The 11352-nt window shown below is 43.4% G+C and overlaps 1 protein-coding gene across 1 annotated transcript; it reads right to left on the bottom strand.

Moving 5' to 3' along the window:
* On the bottom strand, nucleotides 1–10149 carry LOC136500664 (probable protein S-acyltransferase 7). The gene is made up of 5 exons (XM_066496075.1): nucleotides 9682–10149; nucleotides 1998–2180; nucleotides 1401–1706; nucleotides 895–1128; nucleotides 1–794 (listed from the first exon to the last, which is right to left on the bottom strand). Exons 1-5 carry the CDS (start codon nucleotides 9787–9789, stop codon nucleotides 351–353), a joined length of 1275 nt encoding a protein of 424 aa, XP_066352172.1. The 5' UTR covers nucleotides 9790–10149; the 3' UTR covers nucleotides 1–350.
* Nucleotides 10150–11352: the final 1203 nt, after the last annotated feature.

Raw genomic sequence — 11352 nt, 5'->3', positions numbered from 1 at the left:
ATGGTTATGAGAGGAAAACACTGAAATCACTGTTCATGTGAATAGTGATTTTGTGAGTGCGCTAGCCAGCCCAGCCGAACACGGCCAGCCAGCCGAACGCACCCACAAATTACAGCTTCAACAAAATCAGAAGCTGCCACACCACAAGTACAATACATCACATGAACTAAGAACGTCCAAACCAAATATGGATTCATCGTTTCTATATTTTTAATGAACATCTATTACCTATAACTTAACTCTCGACTACAGATTACAGCCAAATTAAACTAACCAATACCTGTCGGATTCACTCTACCATTTTGTCCTACTTCCCTTTCTTCTTTGTGAGCTTTTACTGCAGAAACTTCCTATGAATCATCATTTGTACGTCTCTCAATCTTTTTCCTCTCATTGAAACCACGTTCCATGCCAAACTCTTCTGCGAATGCCTCTATGTCAGATGACATCTCAGAGCAGCCCTTTCGACCAACAAAATGCGGCGGTTCAGTGCCACATCTCTCCAGCCCCATAGCACTGCCGATCTGGCTGTGCAAGTCTTCCAAGTCCTCTGCAGCCACCGCTTGCCTTTTCATGCCCATCTCGAGGTCCACGCTCATCTTGGGCGGACTTAGAACCCGTCCCATACTGAGGGATGACGTGAAGGCTGAAGAATCATCCTTAACTTTTGCTCTGAAATTGTGTTTTGAGCTGGGTACCCTTGAAAACAAGACGTCGACGAAATTCCGGCCCACTCCAAGGTTGTAAGGATTTGTTCTCCGGTCATAGTGGTATCTGAAGTTCTCATAAGTAGTCTGAAAAACGTTTTTTTTTCATGAGACTTCAATCTGCTAGCTTGCTAATAAACTGCAAAGAAAATTAATTGTTACTCCAGTTACTCGAGAATAGTCTTACCTGATTTGTAGAAATCAAATAGAGGTGGAATGCGGTCAATCCTCCTACAAACCACACAGCAATAAATGTGTATAGGATGAGAAGAGCGGAGATAGGAGACTTCAAAAGCGCTCTACCAATTTTACATTGATGCATGTCCATAATTCTCCTGAGATTGACCCAGCAGAATGCAAACACATATATGCATAGTAGAGTAGTCGAAAACACAAACATGAAGAAGAATCGGTAGTTCCTCTGCAAGAAAAGAGAATATGAGGCATGATGAGTAACATCCACAGTTATTAGAATTAATTAATCACAGATCCATATTGAGAGCACCGTTAGGAGAAAACATATAACTACATATATCCCCATTCCCTCCTCTGTCTCCTTCCCAGTACATCATTCAGATTTTAGCATGACTGGAAAGTGACTGCTGCCACAGCATTCTAAAAATATTATATTTATTATATGGTGCATTTATTATATGACTGTAAGAATGATTACTTGTCACTTCATTTCTTTACCTTGCCAATGCACTGGCCTACCCAAGGACAGTGGTGATCAAAACGTTCTACACAGTTGTTGCAGATTGAGCAATGGGAGCACCTTGGCGGACGATAAAGCATGCATGTATGGCAATATTTGACCTTGACTGAAACACCATTGACAAGAACATCCCTGGTAAGTGGTAAACCTGTCGAACCTTGTTGACCACCCGGCCAATCTGGTAAGTTGGAGGATTCATCAATGTCTTCAGGCTCTGGGGGATGAGCGTTTCGAGGAACAATTCCAGGATCACGGCCAGATGTGAGAAGTAGAACAACAAGAATCTGAAGAACAAGAACAACAGTAGATCAGTCATCTTGTCAACTTTACCAAGTTGCAGACACTATAGTCATTCTACTTCAGTATCTATATGCATAATGGCTATGAGCCTATGACCATTCTCCCCAATGCAATTGTGGTATAACTTAACATAATAAAAGCAAATGCAGACCCTTGTTAAAAGATGACTAAAAATTTCAAATGCATAACTTCACATTTGAAAATCCGACAAATTGAGGAGAAAAAGATACAGATCAGTTTGTAACAGACTGAGTGTACATAGCTCATAAACTTACATATGCTGTAAAGATGATAGCCACAGATGCCTCCCAACCTCCAATTTGGCTATGGAACTCATGACCAAGCTGTGGACAAACGGCGGCAGCAAAGAAGATCACTGGGACTACAATCAAACATACTGTGAGCACAAGTGACCTCACATCTGGGCCAAAGATAAGTCTCCCTCCAAGGAAAAATAACTGCAAGAACAGAGAAGGAAAATGGGTGAAAAACATGAGTTTATTCCAAGACACGTTAAGGAGAAGGTAGCGCTTTGAAAAGTAAAAATATAAGCTTTTAAAGTTTGGGTATCTTTTCAACTATTATGTTAGTAGCCAGCACAATTCAATCATGGTGAAGATGTACATGCATGATGGTTACATAATAAAAGTTCATGCTGATGGGTTCTAGATTATCTTTCTGCAAAGAAACAACTTGCAATATATGCACAAAACCGCGAATATAAGAGTATGGTTCCCCCCAAAGGAGAACATATGGAATTTGAAACATAATAACAGACAGTAGCAGTATTCTAAATTGCAAATTATGCCTCAACTGAAACTTAGCATTACATTATTCCAAAATCCCTCTCAACTTCTCAAATTTTCTCTTATTCCTGTATTTGTGTCGTGTAGCAAATCAATGCCATATAGTCATCGTCCTTTGACATGTTCCTAAACTAGCTGCTTCAGTGAGGATATCAGCCCATTATCATAAAAATCTCTAAATAAACGAGAACCACTACTTCTATGCCAAATGGCCAATATAACACGCATCAGCAAACACTAAACAGCACTAGACTAGAATGTCTTCTATAGCTTTTGGATGCTTATGCTGTCATTACAATTAATTACAAACTGTTAGATTGATCCCACCAGTTGGCCCAACGGCCAATTGGGCCTTGATCCGCGCCCTGATCGGGGGCACCCAACCCTAACTATGGTTGGTGGGCCCCCGTCGCACAGCGCCATAAAGAGGGAGGTGGGGGCCGGGGCACAAGGCACGAGGTTCACCTGAGCCGCCAGACACCCCACCTACATCCCAAACCCTAACCGATCTAGAGACGAGGCGCTGCCAGCTACGGGAAGCACCGCCACCGGCTTCACCCCGCCTCTGCACCGTCGCCCTGCGACTGCGCCTCCACCGCGTCACTGTCGCGCCTTCACCGAGTCACCACCGCACCTCCACCGCGCACCAGCGATGGCCAGCTCGTCTTCGTCGAAGGCGGCCGATGGTTTGCATCTCCGCACCCTCTCTCTATCTCTCTCTCTCTATTTTCCCATTACTAGTATATGTTCTAGGGTTCACTATTTATCCCAAATGTCAGTTAGACCCGGCTGATCTACACCTAGCCGATCCTATGTAACTATCAATGGTAGAATCGCCTGGTCTAGATGTAGATCTAGTCTTTGGGGTAGAAATCACGAAGAAAACAGAAGGAGGGGACTCGATTCGAATCGGATTGAAACCCCACCCGAAACCCTAACCCTAACCCTAGATGGATGGACGGAGAAGGGGGAAGACCTACCCGGTTTCTCGCCGCCGTCGCCACAGCCGCGCGCGGGAAGTTGCACCCGCCGCTGCCTCGCCGGCACGCGGGGAGAAGCCCAGCCGCGCTCGTCGCCATGCGCGCGAGCCCCGGCCGAGGGCACCGTCACAGAACCGCTCGACGGCGGCGCGCTCACCCACTGCGGAGTGCGCGCTCTGGCAAGGGGACCTGCGGCGGCACTGGAGGGATCTAGGGTTTAGGGCAACTCCACCGCAGCGCGTGTGGGGGCGCAAAGAGCACCACCGCGGTGCCGCTCGACGGCGCCGCGCGCGGATCCAGCCGCATGCGTGCACCGGCGAAGCGCGCCACGGCGGCGCCACCACGCTTCTCTCCGGCCATCGGGTTCGGGGTGAGAGTGGAAGAGAGACCCGGCGCCGCGGAGAAGAGAGAGAAAAACGAAGTGAAGAATGAGCTAGGGTTTTGGATGCGACCGCGGACGCCGGTTTTTGATCTCGCGAAACGTGCGGATAACCATCGGATGAAGATCAACGGTTCAGACCGCATCAGGCCGAAAGAGGCTCAGGCGGGATCGAAGATTCCCGGCCCAGGCCCAGGTTGCGGCGCTGTGTTGGGCCGCGAGCGCGGGCGCGTGGGCGACATTTTGCCGCTGGGCCGAGAACTATTTCAATAGGCTGGGCCAAATGAACAGTAGAAACTGTGTTATTGTTTTATTCATTTTTAGAAGCAAATTTTGATGATTTTTTGTCTAGTTTAAATCTCTGTCAAAATTTGAACCAACGGGATAATTTTTTCAGAGAGTAGATGAGTACAGTAAAATGCTTCTGAAAAGTAGATAAAGAATTTTTTCATGTTTTCGCTGCAAAGGTTAAAGTTTATTATCTTCTAATTAAATTCGAACCAACAGGAGAATTTAATTTGAAGAGCAGTTAAATTTTATTCAGTAAATTATAATATTATTATTTTTCTGACCAACGTTGATAATAGCAATATTATAATATTTATTCATAAGGTTTTCCATGCATTAATTCTATTTCTGCTCAACGGTGATGTAGAATTAGTGTATAAGAAAGTTGTATGTTTTAATTTTGACTAACGTTAAATTAAGGCATGCAATTATTATGTCAATTTTCTCACTTTCTCTTACGGTGTTTTTCAGGACTCAACCCAATGGCTTTTATCTCGCACATACCGCCTCTTGAAGGGAGCAACTATAGGGTATGGCAAGAGAAGTATGAACTAGCACTTGCGCTGTCTGAAAATGACCTAGCTGCTTACCTCCCCGTGTCCTACTGAGCCAGTGGACCCGGTGAGAGAAGAAAATAAGTCTGATGCTAATTTCACTGCTCGGCAGCGAGATCATATAGAAGTGCGGATGAAATATGATCTCGAACGTAAGAAATGAGACATTTCAAACCGCAAGTGCTTGATGGTGTCTAAGTCCACTATTTAGATGCGATAAGAGGGTCTATCCTAGATTAGATACCGCTACAGAGTATCTTAAGAAAGTGAAGAGTCAGTTTACTGGCTCTTTCAAAGGCTTATGCCAGTACTTTGATTAAGAAATTGTTCAATGAGAAATACACTGGTGGCTGGTATCAGAGAGCACATACTGAAGATGAGCAACACGGACTTCGAAGCTGAAGACAATGGATTTGGGGCTCAAGGACTGAGTTCCTTATTCATTTGGTTTTTGCTTCCTTGCCCAAAGAATATGAAACTTTTGTTGTGAACTACAACATGCAGCCCGATAAGTGGGATATAGAGAAGCTCATTGCAATGTGTGTTCAAGAAGATGAGAGGCTAAAAAGCTCACAGGGTGACTCTGCTAACCTTGTGAAGGACAACAAGAGAAGAACTTCAATAAGAATGCCAAACCACAAGGGAAAGCCTCTCAGACTGAGCACCATCAGAAGAACAACAATGCCCAAGTTGAAAAAGATCAGTGCAAATGGTGCAAGCAGCGTGGACATTACCAGAGGGACTGTCCAGACTTCCTGAAAAGCCTTCTGAAGAGAGGTGAGGATTTCATTACATTCATAGATGAATCCTTGTATTTAAGTTATGCAAAATCTACTTGGTGGATTGATTCAGGTGCAACTATTCATGTTGCAAATTCATTACAGAGATTCCGTACAGAGAACCCTGCAAAGATGAGAAAGAAGAATTAAAGTTGCAAATGGAGTTGAAGCTGAAGTTGAAGCAATTGGAGATCTTTCTCTAGAATTAGATGATGGTTTTAGACTTCAGTTTTCAGATATTCTTTATGTACCCTCTTTGCGTATAAACTTTATAAGTGTTTCATGATTAGATGATGATGGATATGATTGTCATTTTGGTAATGGCAAATGTTGGATTGTGATTAATAATAAGTATGTTAGTCTTGCCTTCCGACAAGACAAGCTTTATTTATTATCACTTTCTGAGAATATGAATGATGTGAGCACTGAGAATGAGAATGCTTCCTCGTTTATGAATGCAACAAACAAGCGGAAAAGAGTGCATGATGTATCTTCGAAATTATGACACTGTCGTTTAGGCCATATTTCGAGGGGGAGAATAGAGCGATTGATTAAGAAATCAATTCTTCCGCCTTTAGAATTTTCAGATTTAGAACAATGCATAGATTGCATGAAAGGAAAGTACATTAAGAAAATAAAGAAAAATGTCAAACGAAGCTTAGAAATTTTAGAAATAGTTCACACAGATATTTATGGTCCTTTTCCTGTAAAGAGTGTGGATGGTTATGATTCATTTATAACATTCACAGATGATTATTCTCGTTTTGGCTATATTTATCCAATTAAGGAAATATCGAAAGCATTGGATAAATTTAAGATATTTAAGGCTAAAGTAGAAAATCAGCACAACTTAAAGATTAAGGTAGTAAAATCCGACCGTGGGGAGAGAGTACTACGGTCGACACACCCCATATGGACCAAGTTCCTGGACCTTTTGCAAGGTTCTTACAGGAAAATAGCATAGTAGCCCAGTATTCTACACCGGGCGAGCTCAGCAGAATGGAGTAGCTGAAAGACGCAACCGTACCTTAATGAATATGGTGAGAAGCATGATAAGTTACTCTTCTTTACCAATAAGTTTATGGATGGAGACATTGAAAACCGCCATTCATATTCTTAATCGAGTGCCAAGTAAGTCGGTGCCCAAAACACCGTATGAGTTGTGGACAGGAAAGAACCCTCACTTAACTATTTACGTGTGTGGGGTTGTCCAACTGAGGCAAAAGTCTTTAACCCAAACATAGGAAGCTAGACTCCAAGACAGTCAGTTGCTATTTCATTGACTATCCTAGAAAAGTCAAAAGGTTATCCGCTTCTATTGTCCTGACAGACAAACGAAGTTTGTAGAAACAAGACATGCTGTGTTCTTGGAGGATGATATGATCAGGGGGAGCATGGTAGTGCGATAAATTAATTTTGAAGAGAAGCGGGTATACTGTGCCCACTCCGATGGTTCAGGAATCATTCTTCACGCTACCTGTTGCTGTACCAACAGTGCAATATCAGTAACAGCACCTGTTGTTAGTTCTCCTGTGGCAACAATGAATGAACATGAGGAACCTGTCGTTCAGGATCCCATAGAACCCGTTGTCACAGATGAGGAAAGAGCAACAACAGCCTCATATAGAATAAGCGTCATCTAACTGAAGGCCCCTAGAAGGTCTCAAAGAGTCAGGAGATCAGTCATTCCTGAAGATTACGAAGTTTATGAATGTGAGGAATTTCAAATGGAGGGTAATCCCACCTCATTTGAAGAAGCCATGAGAAGCCCTCACTCATCAAAGTGGCTTAAAACCATGGAAGATGAAATGAAATCAATGAAAACCAATGGTGTTTGGGACTTAGAAACAATTCCGAATGGAGCCAAGATAGTAGGTTGTAGATGGGTCTACAAAACCAAACATAACTCCAAAGGGAATATAGAAAGATTCAAAGCGCGACTTGTGGCAAAAGGCTTCACGCAAAGAGAAGGTATATATTATAATGAGACATTTTCTCTAGTCTCATGTAAGGATTCTTTTAGAATTATAATGGCGTTTATAGCACAATACGATTTAGAATTACATTAGATGGATGTAAAGACGGTGTTCCTAAACGGGGATCTGGAGGAAAATGTTTACATGGCATAACCGAAAGGTTTTGTTGTGGAAGGAAAAGAACGTATGGGATGCCGCCTGAAGAAATCCATTTACGGATTAAAACAAGCTTTCAGACAGTGGTATTTGAAGTTTGATAGTACAATAAGAAAGTTTGGGTTTTAAGAAAATGTAGAGAATAATTACGTTTATGCAAAGTTCAAGAATGAGAAATATATTTTCCTAGCCTTGTATGTGGATGATATCTTGCTCACTAGCAGCGATGTTAATCTACTACTAGAAACAAAGAAGTTCTTGTCATCGAAGTTTGATATGAAGGATCTCGGTGAAGCTTCGTTCGTTCTAGGAATAGAGATTCACCGAGATAGAGAAAAGGGGTTTTAGGATTATCACAAAAGGCATACTTAGAAAAAGTTCTAAAGAAATACAGTATGCAAAATTGTAAATCTTCACATGCTTCCATAGTCAAGGGCGATAGATATGAGGAATTTTAATGTCTCAGGAACCAATATGAGATCGATCAAATGAAAGTGGTTCCATATAGTTCAGCTATCGGAAGTTTACAATATGCTCAAGTGTGTACTCGCCCTGACTTAGCATTTATTACCGGGTTACTTGACAGATATTAGAGTAATCCAGGAATAGAACACTGGAAATTAGTAAAAAAAGTTTTGTGTTACCTGTAAGGTACGAAGGGTCCCATGCTAACGTACAGAAGATCTGATTCCCTGCACATAGAGGGGTATACAGATTCTGATTATGCGGAAGATGACAGAAAGTCTACGTCAGGATACATATTCACTCTCGCAGAAGGAGCTATATCGTGGAAAAGCTCAAAGAAAACCGTCACTACATCGTCCACAATGTATGCCGAGTTTGTAGCATGTTATGAGGCCACAGGGCAGATGAATTGGCTGAAGAAATTCATGCCCGGATTGAAAGTAGTAGACGACATACATAAGCCGCTCAAGTTATACTACGATAATAATCCAGCAGTATGTTATGCTCACAACAATAAATCAAGTGGTGTTGCCAAATATATTGACATAAAGTATTATGTTGTGAAAGATAAAGTACGGGATTATATAATTAGTCTTGAGCATATAAGAACAGAAAAGATATTCGCGGATCAGCTTACAAAAGGCTTACCACCCAGCGTGTTTAGAGAACACTTAGCCGGCATGGGTTTAAGGGAAAGCCTATGATTTCTGGGCAATAAGGGCCTAGTTGAGAATCTGTTTCAAAACAAAGATGTGCATTGTAGCTGTTTAATCTAATGGCATCTGACCGTGACGATGAGGCACGCTCTCTGCACTGATCTGTGATGGAATGAAAACAAGATAAAATAAGTAAGTTAAGTTTAAGTCATAAGGTGAGATAAGGGAGAGAATGTTAGATTGATCACACCAGTTGACCCAACGGCCAATTGAGCTTTGATCCGCGCCCTGATCGGGGGCGCTCAACCCTAACTATGGTTGGTGGGCCCCCGTCGCACAGCGCCATAAAAGAAACGTGGGGGCCGGGCACAAGACACGAGGTTCACCTGAGCTGCCAGACACCCCACCTACATCCCAAACCCTAACCGATCTAGAGAGGAGGCGCTGCCAGCGACGGGAAGCACCGCCGCCGGCTTCACCCCCGCCTCTGCACCACCGCCCTGCGACTGCGCCTCCACCGCGTCACCGTCGCGTCTTCACCGAGTCACCACCGCACCTCCACCGCGCACTAGCGATGGCCAACTCGTCTTCGTCGAAGGCGGCCGATGTTTTGTATCTCCGCACCCCTCTCTCTATTTTTCCATTATAGTATATGTTCTCGGGTTCATTATTTATCCCACATGTCAGTTAGACCCTACACCTAGCCGATCCTATGTAACTATCACAAACCAGTGACACCAAGATTTCAACAGCCTATGTCTCCACTTACTGACTCAAGACAACAGAAAGCACGATTCTTTTTTCCCACATAATTCCCTGATGCTACTAAAAACCAACAAGGACAAGTAGCCATGAGCCCATGACCCATCTTAAGAAAAATTGCAGAATCAGAAACCAGACCGAGAGAGAGAAACCCTCACATTGCTGCCTTTCCACGCCTGGTACACCCGCCGTGGCGGCGCGTCAAGCTCCATGATCCGCCTGTTGGAATCCGAGAGCTGTGCCTTCCCCTGCATCCTCCCTTCCATAGCTCCGCCTCCGCCACGCTCACAGACTCCACAGAAGCAATCTCTAGTTCATCCAAGCAGCCCCATTGCGCTCATGAGCCCCCCCGGAACAAAAATTCCAAAGCCAGGTAGTCCCCCCGCCCGCAAGAACACGGAGGGCAGGCGGTTCTCTCGCGGATCCCGGCACGGCAGGGGCGCCGACTCGGATCAAACTGGTCCGCGAGGGACGGCGGCTCCGAAAACGGAGAGAGTAGGCTCGGCGGCGGGGAGAGGGGAGCAAGGAGAGGATTAGTAGCTGGGAATCGACGGTGATGCCATCTTGGGATCGCAAGGAATCAAGCGATGGCGCTGAGAAGAAAGGAATAATCTGAACTTGGGAGCTCTGAACTGAAGACTGGAGGAGAGTTTAGTGTCACTTTCGTGATTAACCCCTATGAACAAGGTTATTTCGAATAAAGACCCTTTGCTCAGGCTCTAGTACTATTTCTGAAAAAAAAAACTATTCTGGTGTACTACTTGTATTCTCATGCATCAAATTCATTTATTTACCATCAATCAAACATTGACATCTCGTGTCGTAATAAAAAAACACTAACACATTTCTTACTATTATATTGGGTAATATTAGAGGAGGGCTGGATGGTACTTCTGTTCTTATGTTTTCTATTTTTCTCGTCTAACAAAACCTGTTGCAAAACTTTTGCCGCCTTTTCGGAAAAAAAAATACTAGGAGAGGAGACTAGATCGACACTAGAACAGAGATTGTTCATCATGCATGTTTCTTAGAGCTGATTCATCCTTGCAGGCATGCAACAAAAGATAAAGGTAACTTGCTTGCCATCATGAAGACATAGCTCAGAGCAGAATAAAACAAAGATTTTGAGATTAAAAGACCAAGTGCAGAAGATTTGGCGCCGGTGAAGCTTGTGCTGTTGTGCCTTGTGCACTTGACACCATAATCCAGTTCGGTTAAAAAAAGGTGCTAGGATTGGAAAAGAGAGACTCCATGTTGGCTCCCAGAAGCCCTGGGCGTGGCACAGCCGATTCATAATTTTTTGAACTTTTTTTTATATATAAAATGTCAGTGATTCAGACATACAAGATTTGCGAGGTAAGAAATTACAAAAGGAGTAAGAGAAACCTGTTGTTCACGTCACATTTTCAAGAGCCATGCATTATCCACGAGGAAACGGCAGAAGAGGTTGCAGACGTTGGTTTAGCTACCAATTCAGGTTTCAGAACTGACCCAAGAGACCTGTCAATTGTCATTCCTTTCAGTTTAGAGTAATAATCGTACTCAGCACTAGGAGACATATGAACCTTTTTGTGGCACTCAAGTTTGTTTACAATAGAACTCCTGCACTGTGCACATTTAGTATTTCTATCATCAGTGAACAAACACGCTTTAATTCAAACTCCTGAAGTATGAAAGGAAGAAAAGAAGAAAGGTCAAAAGTGTCGTCAGTCCAAAGTGCTCTTCTTTGCAGCACAGGTGCCGTGTTTATCGGCTAGCGGACTTTTGTGGTTCTATAAAGTAATGCTCGATGGAAAGGAGTAGGGCGACACAAAGGCAAGGTCATCCAT

The sequence above is a fragment of the Miscanthus floridulus genome, chromosome 13, assembly GCF_019320115.1.
Source record: "Miscanthus floridulus cultivar M001 chromosome 13, ASM1932011v1, whole genome shotgun sequence".
NCBI lineage: Eukaryota > Viridiplantae > Streptophyta > Magnoliopsida > Poales > Poaceae > Miscanthus > Miscanthus floridulus.
This window is presented reverse-complemented; position numbering and strand designations above follow the sequence as displayed.